The sequence below is a fragment of the Canis lupus genome, chromosome 32 (assembly GCF_003254725.2).
Source record: "Canis lupus dingo isolate Sandy chromosome 32, ASM325472v2, whole genome shotgun sequence".
Taxonomy (NCBI): domain Eukaryota; kingdom Metazoa; phylum Chordata; class Mammalia; order Carnivora; family Canidae; genus Canis; species Canis lupus.
In genome coordinates, this window is record NC_064274.1 from 15,800,416 (window position 1) to 15,816,176 (window position 15,761).

General features: G+C 35.6%; 2 protein-coding genes across 4 annotated transcripts in view; one reads left to right on the forward strand and one right to left on the reverse strand.

Annotated features, from left to right (window-relative positions):
* The window catches only part of GRID2 (glutamate ionotropic receptor delta type subunit 2), a 1,467,015-nt gene that overhangs the window by 443,590 nt on the left and 1,007,664 nt on the right, over positions 1-15,761 (forward strand). The gene's annotated exons all lie outside the window — the stretch shown is intronic.
* Positions 14,836-15,624, reverse strand: LOC112644224 (STE20-related kinase adapter protein beta-like; the record flags this gene model as incomplete). The annotated part of the gene is given in 2 exon segments (XM_049104876.1): positions 14,836-15,152; positions 15,155-15,624. Coding segments are annotated over 2 exon segments (705 nt in total), but the record flags the coding sequence as incomplete, so codon positions are not given.

Genomic DNA, 15,761 nt, shown 5'->3' on the forward strand with positions numbered 1-15,761 from the left:
TTTTGAGATGTATTTCTATGAAGGGAAGTAAAGAAGCAGAGAGGAACATGGTATCAAGAGAAGATTTGAGACAAAAACTCTAAAACTAATGCAGAAGAGAATACTGATGATGCAAGACAGATAACAGATAACTGTAGGACCTAATGCCTTAAGATAAGAGATAATGGGATCCAGAGCACATGTATACAAGATGCTCTTAGTAAGTATACGGATATTTATTAAGCCAATAAGGGAAGATAAAAACTTATAAATGTAGACTGACAGGTCTGTTATTGGGAAAAGAGATCTGTTCTTTCTTCATTGTTTCTGATTTTCAAAGTATATGTCAAGATCATCAACTGGAAATAGGGGGAGGAGTGTTAGAGGTTTGAAGAACAAGATGCAATATATTCAACTCATGGAATGGAAGTGAACAATAATGAATTGGTGAGATGCAGAGTATATTAGTACCTAATTTTTTACTTTCACTTTGCTTATATAATGTGGCTATTTGGAAATTCACAAGAACCATTTTTTGTTGCAACATTTAGATTTTAAATCTTGTTGATTTTTTTTTTTAACTTTTTGCTAAGTAAACTTTGATGTGCTACCACACAGTGTGGCCTTTTGAGTCAAACAGGCCTGATCAACAGGATAAATTCCTTAATATGTAAGCCTTAACTTATGGCTCCAATGAGGATGATATCTTCAGAATAAACATCTTGAATTTAAACCTGGACTACTGACTGAGGAGCCTCCAGCAACTCACTTATCTGGAAAATTAGAATAAAAATAGTTCCTAACTGGGGTGCCTTGGTGGCTCAGTCAGTTAAGCCTCTGTCTTTGGCTGAGGCCATAATTCTGGGATTCTGGATTGGAGCCCTGAGCCAGGCTCCCTGATCAGTGAGGCGTCTGCTTTTCCCTCTCCCTCTGCCTCTCTACCCCACTCATGCTCTCTCACTCTCAATTACAAAGGCTAAAGAGGATAAATCCTTTGCCAAGTATTCAATCTCTTAATTGGACAATGCCAGTGAAAATTATCTATCAGTAACAATGGTGACAGTTGTAATAATCAGGATCTAGTACTTGATAGTAGTGTCTTTATGGAGATGAAGTTCTCTTTTTTCCTTTTCTTTGCTTTCCGTTTTTTTTTTTTTTTTTAATATATTTTAACCAAAGCATCTCCTCTTGTTTTGATATCAGTTGAGTCCATAGGGGATAGTCTTAACCTATATAGATGTAAAGAATGATCCTACTTTGATCAAGTGTGAAATTTAGCATATTATATTGAAACTATATATGTCAGAGAACAGAAAAAACAGAAGAAAAAGAAAAAAGAAAAAATTTGGTATAAAATCAATTTGAAAACAAAGATGGACTATTTAAGGTAAATTATTCCTTCTAGTAAGAACAATAAAAATAGTTTTTTAAGAAAATAGTTTTAATTTAATTTAAAAATTTATTTCCTTTGAATAACAACCAGTTGGGAGGCCCACTAGCAAAAGAAAACATTTTGATTTTTTACTCCAGGGATAGGATTCTAGAGAATACATGGAATTATTAGGAAAGGTCAGTTGGCTATAATATAGAGAAGGTCAAATCTTAAAATGCCATTCCTTACATCTATTCGTAAACAGACAGGTAGGTGATCTTTCTGTGGAGATCAGTAATATCTCCAATAAAATCTGGGTTTTCAAATGTATACCAACTTCCCTTTATGACATTATCTTCCCAAACTTTTTTTTTATATAACTATATTCCTGTCAGACTGACCTTGTTGCTCGTTCTCTGATAGGTCTCATTCCATATCTATTTGCATGCTTTTGCTAACAATGTTCTTTATACCTTAAATATTTTTTCCTTCATCTCCTAATGTTAAAAACCCTATTTATTTTTGTTTCTCTTTTTTTAAGATTTTAAGTAATCTCTACTACCAATGTGGGGCTCAAATTTACAACCCAAAGATCAAGAGTCGCATGCTCTACCAACTGATCAAGCCAGATGCTCCTATTTGTATAGTTTTAAATCAAATGGAAAGGTACTTTCTCCAATACTTTACATCTGTGATGGCCTCCTCACTTTGTAAATATTGATTGCTCAATTTTTATATCAGATGTGTTTCTAAATAGTTCCTAACTGCTAAGAGTTAATTATATATATCAACTGACACAATATACTTAATTCTAGTATTAAAAGTAATATTAAGTATATTCTATATATATGTATGTGTATCATCTAGGCTATCAAGCTCATGGAGAATGGAACTTGTATTAAAAGTGTTGAATTCCTCTACTAATAGTAATTTATATATAGATGGTATTTAATAGATATTTGAAGAAGCCAGTGTCATGAATGCTGTGCAGTACCACCCAGATCTCTCTTCAGGACTGAAAGATTTCTTCCTCTAGCTGCTGGGAATGTTGCCCAGCCAAAAACTCAGCTTTTTTTGGAAAATTCTTTGGCTGAGGTAGCCTTCATTCAAGGTTTGCTTTCCTTTTGTTGGGCAGCCCAAATCCAATGATTGGTAACATGAGAGGATAAAGGCATAATTATCTCACCCAGGAAAGCTCTCCAGGGCCATCAGGGCTTCTTCCAGGTTAGGCACAATCACAGCCTTACCTCTAGCTCTGTTCCTTCCTGTTCCTTCTCACACACCCAAAATTGGTGTTGGTTCTGAGAGCCTGAGCCCTAATAAATCTCCCTTATTCACATCTCCATTTCACAGAATATTTCCTGGGAAACACTCAATGTATGGCAGGTAGGAGGGAAAAAGTATAGTGAACCAAAAAACACAGTTTTATACTATGCTGTCTTTCAAGCTTTTAAAATCACATCTGCTATTAGGCAGTGACATTTTGAGCTTAATTTGTTCTTAAGAAATTTACAGATAGCTATGAGTACTCTTGATCATGAAGTTCTAGATAATCAATTTTTTTTATGTCTAACATTCATTAAAAGACAGGTTTTACACTAATAAGATGCAACAGCCTTTAAGCATTCACAATACTAGGCAATTGGTCATATAGAGAAGTGACTAAATTTTCCTTATTAATTAAGTACACTGTCTGGCATGTACACTGTTCTACATGAACCTCTATTTCATGTATTGAATTAATGCCCATTTTAGCTAGATTCAATACTAGGTAAATTATTTTTTATCCAAACTTTGATCATTGCAAACCATAGTGAGAAAAAAAGGATTTCTAGAATTGGTTTTCTGTTTGCGTTATGCTAGAATGTATCCATGCTAAAGAAAGATCACATTATTCAAATTCTAACTTCTTTCTAGTTTTTATATTATAAATTGCGATTAACTTTTTGTGTGGATTTTTATAATATGGAACTACTGATTAAATTAGGGTAGGTAAGTAGCAGCAAGCTATTTATACTGTTTCAGTGTATTTTCTAATTTTAACTCTGTGCTCTGGTTTCTCCATAGCTCTGTTTAGTCAAACGTGGAAAATAGTCATTGAAATCTTTAGAAGACTATATTCATGATGATAGTAGACAATTCACATGTGGTCCAGCCCATAGGTTCAAAGGTTATGGAGGTGAAAAGTGACCAAACATTTTGTGTCTAAATGCCACCAAAGTACAGACCTCAAAGATTATCTCATGCTGCACATCTTGACACTGATTCTGTGTTCAGCGGTCCTTGGAATGTGGGAAACTGTGTATGTGTAAGCTGTGATGGCAACTTCAGGGCTCACAGGGAAGGTCTTATGAAATATGAATAGACTAACTCTTCTACTTCCTTCACCTTCCCCTCTTTTTCCTCTCTGTCAAGATGCACAGCTGGTGAGGAGAGATCAAATAATACTCAACTGAAATCGGCCACTTCCTTAGCCAAGGGTTCTAAGAAAGATTTCATGTCACTGAAGTAAAGAAAATGCCAAATTCCTGACTCACACACTATTTCTCTCCTAACCAGTATTACAAAGTTCCTTAGAGCAGTGTTATCGAGTGTTGAGTTCTATAGGTATGCAGTAGGTAAGTAGCTGAAAAATATTGTCAATAGACCTCAAGAGGATCTGATAAACTGTCAGGTTTTTTTTTTTTTTTCCTCTTCTAGATAGGTTATAGGAAAACATTCAGCTTTTATTTATGCTGCTGTAACAATAAACTATACTGAATTAGAGTGAACTTTATGTAAGGATTTTTTATTCATATATTCAATGAATATTTTATATATTAGCTTCTAGGTTATAGTCACTGTTGTTCTATTAGCTTCTAGGTTATAGTCACTGTTGTTCTAAGCTTACAATTAATGGTAAGAGAAAGAAAATTAATGAAGGGAGGTTGGAAGAAAGGAAAGAAGAAAATCAGAGGATGATAGGTAGTTTTAAAAATAAGATAGAAAGGAAGTTTAATAAGGTAGAGTGCTATGTGTAATGTAATTTCATTTAGAATGGCCATAGAAGGCATTTAAGATTAAAACAAAATTAGAAGGGATAGGGATTAAATGAGGTAATTAGCCATAGGATTATTGAAGATATACTTTTTTTTTTTTAAGATTTTATTTATTTATTCATGAGAGACACAGAGAGAAAGAGGCAGAGACACAGGCAGAGGGAGAAGCAGGCTCCATGCCGGGAGCCGGATGTGGGACTGGATCCCAGGACTCCCAGATCAGGACCTGAGCCAAAGGCAGGCGCTAAACCACTGAGCCAATCAGGGGTCCCAGAAGGGATACTTTTTAAAGAGAAGGAATAGCAAATACAAAGACCCTGAGGCAGGATGGCGTTTGCTCTTTTTAAGAACTACAAAGGGAGCCCATTGTGATGGCAAGGCAATGAAAGAAGGTGAGAGCCGGTAGATGACACAGAATTACAAAGGACCTTGAAGTGCTTAAAGACTTTGCTTTTCTCTGAGTAAGATTAGAAGCCTTTTGGGATCTAAACAGAGCAAAGGCATAATCTCATTTAAATTTTAAAAGAATCACTGGAGCTGTTGGGTAGAGAATGGAATGTAAAAGCTAAAGAAATATTTATATCTTTTTCATGTTAAAAAAAAAAAAAAAGATTAGAGACAGGAAGTTTAGCATGGTAAGGTTAACTCTTCAAGGAATCAGACTCCTTAGATTTTTATTCCCCTGTATCCTCTGCACAGAGCATCACTTCATGGTCCAGAAGGGGCGCTTGTGCTCTAGTTCTCCTATCCATCTTCTGGCCTTTCCTATAAAGGCGCTTCCTGGAATTTGTACATAAAACTTCAGCACAATAGCATTGGCCAAAATTGAGTCCCATGATCTTGCCTCGCTGTAGGGAGGCTTAAAAATATATTCCTTATCCTGGGCCTTCACTTGCCCAGACAAAAGAAAAAAAATCAGAGATTTTTAAGTTGTTTTCTTGCTAAATGATTAGGGAAGCATTTCATAAAAGTACAAAGAAGAAGGACCACAAATTGAGACTTCTATTTAAATAACTGATGTTCAAGCTTAAGATATTAAAATATGGTCTTTGGAAGGTATCTGGACAGCCCATTGCTCCCTAATTCAGAGTACCTGCTCTCTCTCATCTTTCTGCATCACTCGTATTTTCCTTCCTGCCTTACCTTCTTACATATCATTCTTGCAAACTTTGGGACCTCATTTACATCTTCAAGGAGTCTTCTATAGCTACAGATTTTTTTTTTTTAAGATTTTATTTTTGTTTATTCTTGACAGATGCAGGTAGAGAGGCAGAGACACAGGCAGAGGGTGAAACAGGCTCCCTGCAGGGAGCCCAATGCAGACCTAGATTCCAGGACCCCAGGATCAGGACCTGAGCCAAAAGCAGACACTCAACCACTTAGCCACCCAGGTGTCCCCTCTAGCTGCAGATTAAATCATTTAACCTGTCTTTTTCCCTAATTAATATCTATATTTTTTCTTTATAGAAACAACAAAATTTGTAAATTTTTATATGTGTAAGTATTTCGTTGACATCTGTCTCATTTACTAGGCTGTAAAAGACATAAGTGGGATTTGTGTCTTCTTTGCCCAACATTGTAATCTCAGTGCTAGCTCAATGACTACTAAGTAGTTGTTTAGATATATTTGTTGAGTAAGTGAACATCTGAATAAATGAATTCACATAGTATTTGTAGTAGAAATCAAGCCAGGGAGATTGGATTTAAAGGTCTTAATTCTAAAGTCCAGGAGATTAGAAATTTCCTGGAATCATTTCAATAAGTGTATTAAAGCTATTAGAATAATTTGTGCACAATGCATGTGGCTTGTGTATACATAACCGCATTATATCATTATATCTCATTAGCTCTTTATAACGCTTTTAAAAGTTTGTGAGATTGGAAAGCTTATAAACTAAATAGTAAAACTTAGGTTATTTTATAGGCCTAAATAATTATTCTTATACTATTTAGAAATATATGAAGTAGTCTTCTGAGGAAAAGCACCTGCTTATATTTTCAATTTTATACTAATTCTCTTATCATATGAGGTTTGTACGATAAACTAAGATAAAAATAGTATCTGTCATCAGTACATCTGCTTCATTTAGAGATTTAAGAATCTGAATTAAGAAGTTATAGAATACAGGGAACTGATTTCAGAGGAAGGTCAGAAACATAAAAGCAAGTTACTTTGACAAATTTGAGTATTATTTTTCATTACAAATCAGTATCTACGCTCATTGTTACACACACTGGCATAAATGCATATAGGTAGGATAAACAAAATTTATTTGGAAGTATTCATTGATCTTTAAGGATGGTCGCTACTATTTAATGACGCAGAGAGCTTGTTTGGAATATGAGACAGTATATTTTCTTGGAGTCCTGTCAACCATGCAGATAGTTGATAGCTTCTCACAGTCAGACTGACACTTTTAGGTAGAGGTTTACTGTAGCATATAAGGAACAGTGACCTGTGATACAGCCAAATGACTGCAAAAATGGTATGAAAAGAGCTTTCAACTCCCTATGGCACTACTAATGTACCTGAAATTTTTAAAGTACGTTTTAGTAGTTATGAAAGGAACCAGATACAGAGCACTGAAGACTGGTGCCCTCACTTTATCTACCTCAGCTCCCAGCACAAGAGAGGCATCCCCCCTGATTGCTATCATCACTTGTAGTGGAAGCTCAAGGGATGTAGAAGATTACTTTATTCTCAATTTTATCTTGGCCCTCTCTGTTTGATCCTTGCCTCTCTGCTGAAATTTAAATTTAGTGAGATTCAAGGGAGAACTTTTATTTTGATATGCACTTCTATAGATACCTAGAAAGAGACTAACGTATTATACATAACTTATCTGATTTGCATACTGCTTCTCACTAAAAGCTTGAGCAGCATTTGACTGGCAACTTCAGGAAATAGGTTTCATGGAATTACTGTCAGTGCAGGTAACCCTCTGATTCATAGAGGTATATTTTCCTGGAAAAGCTATTGTATGTTAAAACAACATTAGTTAAATTAAATTTTTCTCCCAGAAAAAGTCACAAAAGAGAATTCTCTTTGAAGACTTTGTATTTAATTTCTTTTAAATTAGAAGAGTAACAACTCACTGAGGATAACAACTAAGTCAAATAAATTGAATGGAGTGATACATCCGTAGAGCATAAGATTTTCTAAAAGTCATATACATAATTTAAAGAGTAACTCTGGGGGATCCCTGGGTGGCGCAGCGGTTTGGCGCCTGCCTTTGGCCCAGGGCGCGATCCTGGAGACCCGGGATCGAATCCCACGTCAGGCTCCCGGTGCATGGAGCCTGCTTCTCCCTCTGCCTATGTCTCTGCCTCTCTCTCTCTCTCTCTATGACTCATAAATAAATAAAAATTTAAAAAAAAATAAGGAGTAACTCTGCTATTCATAGAAAAGTGTATTCAATGTGATTAAAAAAAATCACTCATGTACAAAAGACATGGTTTTATATCTTGAGATTCTTCTGATTAGTTGATGATACTAAAAGAGATAACTTAATCTGTTTGATCATAAATACACATCTCAGTGGGATTAATAGTACCTATTTCACTGGTTGGTTTTAGATGTAGAATATCAGCTATGGGTTAAATCAGATTGAATTGAGTTTGTATCTCAGCTCTCCATTAATTAGTAGATGAGAGCCCAGTCGATTTTACTCGGATTCTTTGATTGCTACTTATCCCCAGTATTCATTCTCTCTCACTCCCTCTTCGTATTTTTCTTCCCCTGGACCTAGGGAAAATCATATGACTAAGTAGTGGTCAGTGGGGTTTGAGAGGAAGTGATGTAGGCACTTTCTGGATCTCACCCTTTTCAGGTACCTCCTTGCCTTCCACGTTCCTTCCAATGGGCTGGAATGTGGACATGGTGGTGAAGAACTAGCTTAAGCCACGTTAATGAAGGCAATACCGAGCTATAACAGAGCTACTAGTATAAAGAATCTAGGTCTCATATGATCTGGTGAAACAAACCTGCCTTCCCCAACTGACTGTAGCTCTGCACTGCCAGGTGAGAAGGAAACTTCTATGTTATTCAAGGCACTGTATTTTTGTGTTTCTTTATTATAGCAACTTGGCCTATAGCCAGACTACAGTGTCTTTGAGGAAGGGGCCAAACTCTCCATGGCTTGAGTTCCTTTTCTTCTCTTTTCTTTTCTTTTGATTTTATTTATTTATTAGAGAGAGAGAGAGAGAGAGCGCAAGTGGGATGGAGGGGGGAGGGGTAGTGGGAGAAGGACATGCAGACTCCCCTGATGGGCTCAGTACCAGGACCCTGAGGTTATACCTGAGCCACAGGCAGACACTTAGCCTACTGAGTCACCCAGTGTCCCTTGAGTTTCATAATCCATGAAATTGAGATATAAATGATAGCTACTCATAGGGTTATGTTGAAGACAAAATAGTTCCTGTATAAAAACATTTAAAATAGCACCTGACACATAATAGCACTCAATTATTAGCTGTGTGTTTTTTTTTTAATTTTTTCTAACTATACTGTAATTGTCTTTTAAGTTTTTATTTTTGGGTAACTTCTACACCCAATGTGGGGCTCAAAATCACAGCCCTGAAATCAAGAGTCACATGCTCCACCAGCTGAACCAGACAGCACCCCTAATTATTATTACAATAATTGTTATTTGTATGTTTAAAAAAACTATAAAGTTAAATATATTTTTAATCTTTAAGAAAGACATGATGAGTAATACTGGAAAAATAATGGCTGAAAAGAACACCTTTAATTTCAAAGCTTGAAATTAAGTAGTTTTTATTTGTAGCCCCAAAACTTTTTGAAGAAAGTTCCTGAGATGAGTTTTTAAATTTCTTTTTTGAAAAATCAATACACAGAGTTCTCTTTTGCTAGTGTTATGTGTGTGTCCATGTGCATATATATATATATATATATATATATATATATATAATATTGCAAATTTTTCTGGAGTACATCAGGTTTTTTGATCATTCTTCTGCCTTAAGAGAAAAAAAAAATCTTTTGGTTTCTAGGGATGTCATCCCATCAGGCTTTGTAATTATGTCTGTCACCTTGATGCCATGTGATTATTCTAAGTCTCTGAAAAGTCCTAGGAAAACAATATATATTTAGATTTAACCTAGTTTTCCCAAACATACTCCTAAGAGACAGCTTCTTTGTAGAGAATCTGTTAATCACAGAAAACTAGTTGTGTGGATCTTACTTTGTGAAACTTATTCCCAAAAGATTACAATCACCCTAATCATAAGAAGTAATATTATCTTTCTCTCATCACCAAACACACAATTACTTTCCCTTTCCTTTCTGTTACTGGAGCATTCTTTCTTTTTTGTCATTGCTACTCTTTCTTATACTTAGGTAGACATATCACTCCCTGTATAGACTGTTTGTTCATTTAAACTACTTTTTCTTCTATCAGACATTGCCTGGTATAGCATATATAATGGATGATTACTGATTTTTTTCTGTATTTCATCCCTTTGTATTTGATTGAAGTATGTTGCTTTAGGAAATAAAATACAGTAGGATTTTTAAAATTTAAATTCAAGTAGTCAACATAAAGTATATCCTTAGTTTCAGTTGTAGAGTTCAGTAATTCATTAGTTGTATATAACACCTAGTGCTCATCACATCACATGCCCTCCTTAATGTCCATCACCTGGTTACCCCATCCCCCACACTAGCAACTCTCAGTTTGTTTCCTATAGTTCAGAATCTCTCATGGTTTGTCAAACCAAGAGAAACCAAAAAATACAATAAGACTTGATCATGTGTTATCTTTCAAATGGTCTAATGTGTTGTTTGTTCATATAATTCCTCCATTGATTATATCTTTTATGGAACTTTATGAATATCTCCCTCTATATAGTTTAGTTTCAGAAAACAGAATCTGCTTATCTAGTATAAATAGAAAATGATTTTTGTAGGTTATTTAATGCCTTAATAGGATTGAAGAAAGAATTCTAGATTAAGCTGTCCGGAAAGAATCACAAAACTACCTCCCCCCCCAACCCCCACATACACACTGAATGGAACTGCCCAAGGAGCTAATGTCTTTTCTATGATGAGGAGTTACTGGCTTGAGAACCATTCCACAGTGCCATGGTCAACATGCCTCTATAGTGAAGGAGCTACTACACTCGAGAAACTGCAATGATGAGAAAGCTGCCTTTACTATTGCTGGGTTCAGAACCACACGAGACTTACTTCAATCTTGGCTCCTCCTCACCTACAAAAATGATGATAGGACAGTGGACACTTATTAATGCTGTAGATGTCTCCATGACAATGTTTGCACGTAAAAAGAAAAGCACAACCTTTGCCCTTTTCCCTTCCAAACCTTCTGTGACTCTGTCTGATTGGCAGAATGTAACTGTCATCTAAAACCCTAGCAGCCAGGAAGTTTAGCAAATGTATTATTTCCCTTTCCAGACTCTGTTGTACAGAGAGGCACAAAAAAGGTGAAATGAATGTTGGAGCCAGTCCAATGTCTACCGACATTAACTATTAATCTTGTTTTATTTAAACATAATATCCTTCCTTATTCTCATACTTTGTCACCTTTCTGTTTATCTCTGTGTTTGATTTTATATGCCCTTGTCTTTCTCTTATGCAGCTTGAGTTAATGCAGAGACTTCCATCTCCTCCGAATGGAATTTTATACAAAGGAAGGGAAGCAGTAGCTTTTTCTAATTGTCACGTTAGGTGAACTAAGAGCATTTCTTAAAAACATAACATGCTGTATCTTCCCTATAATATTAGGTTTATTCATAAACAACACTCAGATTTATTTCTTTCCACAATTCTGTGTTGTAGATATTAATCTTGTTTTACCAGGAACAAAATTGAGGCACTTTGAAAAATTATGTATTGAATACTATGCATCTTGTAAGTTTGGGACCCATGGTCTCTTCATAATATAGTGCAGTCTAAGAATGCCTACAATTTGAAACATGCTGAACTCTATTTTCCCACATTTTGACTGGAAAATAAAAGTAGAGAGTTTAAATTACAGTGCAGTGTGCAAAAGCCCATATTACTATTTCTGTCTTGGGACCTCTTTTATGGTGAGCAGCACAGTTTCACTGATGCATACACATCAATTCTTACCTTATTGAAAGGTGATGCTACGTTCTCTGAACCTCAGCATCCAGTGCAGCTTTCCTTTGCTTTAGTCTCTGAGGCTTCTTATTGTCGGCTAATTTACATGCTCTGTCAAGTCACGCTAGAAAAATCACCTACTCATTAGTTTAGCTCAAATAAAGCTTATATGGTCTGCAAGCAGAATATTCCTTCACTTTACTTGTGTCATCTTTACTTCTTAAATATCTATTCTGAATAATAAAAGTCTAATTGAATGAAATGTCTTCCAATATAGTCTGTAATATTATCAACCCACTTCCATATGTTTCTGAATTATACTAACCACCAATAACTATGGATATCGAACTGTGGATATTTAACTGCATTGCAATTCTCTTTGAAATGCTATTCAGGGGTCAGTTGCAAAAAAACATAGCGGAAATATCTTTTGAAACATCACATTCATTTTCACAGATCATATTGTAGTTCCCTAGGATACTAGGATTTGGAAATCATTTAACAAGCCCAGTTATATCTTTTCACTTTACTGTATTTTACTTCTGGATCCTGTGCTCATGATGCAATAGTTATATCAGAAATATTATTACAAAAAAGGAACACAAACATCTCTTTTAACTAATATGAAATTCTTGGTGAGATTTAAGTATTTAAAGACACTTTTCTTTGCTTATTAAATGTAAAATATGGTATAAAAACCTTTCTACACTCCTTAAAAGACTAGTATTTGTATCTAAAATTAAGGACATCAGTACAAATTAAAAATATGTAATATACTATGAAATACTATGTGAATTAAGAGATTAATAACATGATTTTAAAATTATTCGTATAAATTCAAACAAAAAAGGTATAATATTTTAATTATTTTATTTTTTATTTGATCTATTTTAAGGAGGCCACAGCGACATTTTTGTCCATTAAACTATCATTTGGGGACAGCCCCGGTGGCACAGCGGTTTAGTACTGCCTGCAGCCTGGGGTGTGATCCTGGAGACCCAAGATCGAGTCCCACGTTGAGCTCCCTACATGGAGCCTGCTTCTCCCTCTGCCTGTGTCTCTGCCTCTCTCTCTCTCTCTCTCTCTCTCTGTCTCTCATGAATACATAAATAAAATCTTAAAAAAAAAACACTATCCTTTGGGAATAAAAGAAAACAAACCCAATTTTACTAGTTAAGTTTTAAGATATAATTCAGAGCTATTTAGTAATTTTACAACATATATGCCACTCACATGTTGCCAAACAAATTACCTTTTCTCAGTTATACATATAGTTGCATAGGTATTCATTACAAAAATTATTTAAGCCCTGCTACATGCCATATATACTTTTAAGTATTGCAGTAACTAGATTGAATAAGATAGCCATGAACCCTGACCTCTTTGTATTTATAAGCAAGCAATGGAGAGATACATTAAAAATAACAATTATAATTAATTAGTTTTAATTGTGTAATGGTCTATGAAGAGGTAATACACAGGCTGTAAGAACATGTAAATGGGGGATGCCTGGGTGGCTCAGTGGTTGAACATTTGCCTTCGGCTCAGGGTGTAATCCCAGCGTCCCAGAATCAAGTCCCACATTGGGCTTCTTGCATGGAGCCTGCTTCTCCTGTTTCTGCCTCTGTCTCTCTGCCTCTCTCTGTGTCTCTCATGAGTAAATAAATACAATCTTAAAAAAGAAAAAAAAAAAAAGAACATGTAAATGGCCTGGACTTGCTCTCTCAAGGCAGTGGTAGAAGTAGTCATGTAAGGCCTTTCTTTATTCTCCAACCAAAAGAAAGAGGGAGTTAATTAGCTTAGATAAGTGTCAGGTAGAAGAATGTGGGATGGAAGGGACAGTAGGGGTTGAGTGTTCAAAGAGAAGCAGATGGCTAAGGCTCCATATAATGTCAACAGCCTATGGCCCTGGGAGAGGAGACTGGCAGGATCTACATCATATAGAGCCTTGTAAGGTACATTGGGGATTTCGAGGAAACTCATCAGTGTATCTTTTCTTAGTCCTTTATTGGGCACACCATATAGAGAACTGTGGTTTCATTGATAGAATGCTAATGTGGATTACCTATTTATAACATTCATTGAGAGTGAAACTACTTCATACACTAAAAAGGAATGAAAGAGTGGATTGTTTCTCAGGATATTTGAAATTCTTCCAGAAGCTTTGTAAATACTCAATATTAAGCTATACTATTTCACGATATTTTAGTAAACTTTGAATTATCATTGGAGTTGGATTTTTTTTTTACTTTCTTCTTCAAATTACTCATAATGCCTAAGTATTCTTAAGCAGTTCTCAAATTTCAGTATGAATTCTTCTTCGGTACTCTTGGGTAGAATTCAAGAATCTGTGTTTTGAACAATGCCTTTGGTTGGTTATTTTGCAGGAGATTCATAGATTTGTACCTTGATCACCATTTCCCTAGAAGCAAAAAGATTGGTGAGACAAAACAAAGCAAAATTTAGGGCTCCGCAAACTACCAAGTTTGCACAAATAAATTGAGCCCCAGATTATTCATCTCTAAATGAGGTAGTAAATTCTATGTATCTATCCTCCCAGAAGAAGTCTACGCCATTGGAGGTCATCTTGATATAGCAAATTAAAATTGCATATCCATCCTAATTTAACTAAAAACTTCTTTTTTTTCCCCATTAGTCTTTCAAATAGACTTGGACCTTTTCAGTATGCATGGGCTCTGCATACTTCCATGTGATTCTTGTCTCTGTAACCCAGAGTTAGCTGGCATACAATTTGCAGCAAAATACATACTACTGCGCAGGGTTCTGATACCTTGCATTCTTTTCCGTAACTTGTATTTGTTTTTAATATTAAAATCTGGGAATGGCAAATGGGTTTAGTTGAATTGTCAGATTAATCACTGGCCTCAACACATGGCCTCCTCTGTCAGAACTGTCAACCTCTACACTGCTCATTTCTTGTGTCCAGGTTCAAAAATGATTGATGTTCACAGCAAAACAATTCATTTTTTAAAGCTACTAGTGTCATCACACATAAAGGATATTGGTTAATGTGTGCATTATGTTTAAGAAGCTAGAAACTCTGCAGGTAAATGTCACACTAAAGAGAATTTTAGAAAATTAATCTCTGACATGCTATAGGAACATGATGTAATCTGGTAAAAAATAACAGGTATGTTTTGATAATCTCAGATTAAAGCTTTTCTTCCTTTTAGAATGACTGAGGGAAAAACAACTGCTGTGTGTGTGTGTTTAATCTTTCATCATAATGATGATTAGCTTTTAAAATGTGTTTTAGTTTAGTTTTAAACTGTTTTTAGTTTAGTTTTAAAATGTCCTTTTTTTTTTTTTTTTTTTTTTTTTAGTTCTGGGCTCAGCCACGGCTGCACTGATGTGCTGAACTGTGGGAACTCATACACAGCCTTATGTCTCTGTACGTGCTTAACCAAACTATGCAGGTGGGACAGGCCAGAGAGGGTCACTAGGCCATCACCAGAAATGAGGATATGGCTGGCTTTAATACTCCTGTGAATACAGCCATTTTGATGCAGATAGCTCAACCCTCTCACTGCTCCAAAGAGAATGTTTCTTATTAAAGTTTCACTCATCCCTTCAGGAAAGTAAGTCTTCAAAAGTTGACTTGCCGAACCATAAACCATAAACGGAGAAATAACCCAAAGCAGCTGCCAACAGTAAAAACAGTCCAGTAAGTTGTAATATTGAGATGCCGGAAAAAGTGAGATAGAATCACTGCTTTCTGTAAAGCTTTCAGGAGTTCATCAGTGCAGTTTTCTAGATTTGTAATTTTTATAGTCACCAGTGTTCCTGTGGGAGTATGACGGGCAAGATGGACAGTTGTCAAGTTGTCAAATCCTCTTCCTATTTCCACTTGGAGTTCATAGTGAGAAACATTGGTGGAACAGATCACATCCTTGGCTCTAGTGGTTGGAGGCAATCGGGAAAAGGCTGGCTCATCAACCAAGTATTGATGGATATTGGTTTCAGACTGTTTTTCAGGTCTGAGTGATTCAACTTGTGTTCGTGAAGTGCAGAAACAATCCAAGAGAGACATTGAATCTTTTTAGTTCACAGAAAATGTCAAAAACCCATCTACTCCAAAAGATTTTTGCTTTATCTTCAAGATGAAGAAATATTCCTGGTGTGATATAAAATATTCCTATGTGTGATATAAGTAGATTCTTCATAAGACAAGTAACTTCCAATGAAATAGTGGATGCTTTTACTCTGACAAGATTGGTATGCTGGTTCAGGAAAATTAATTCCTGTATCG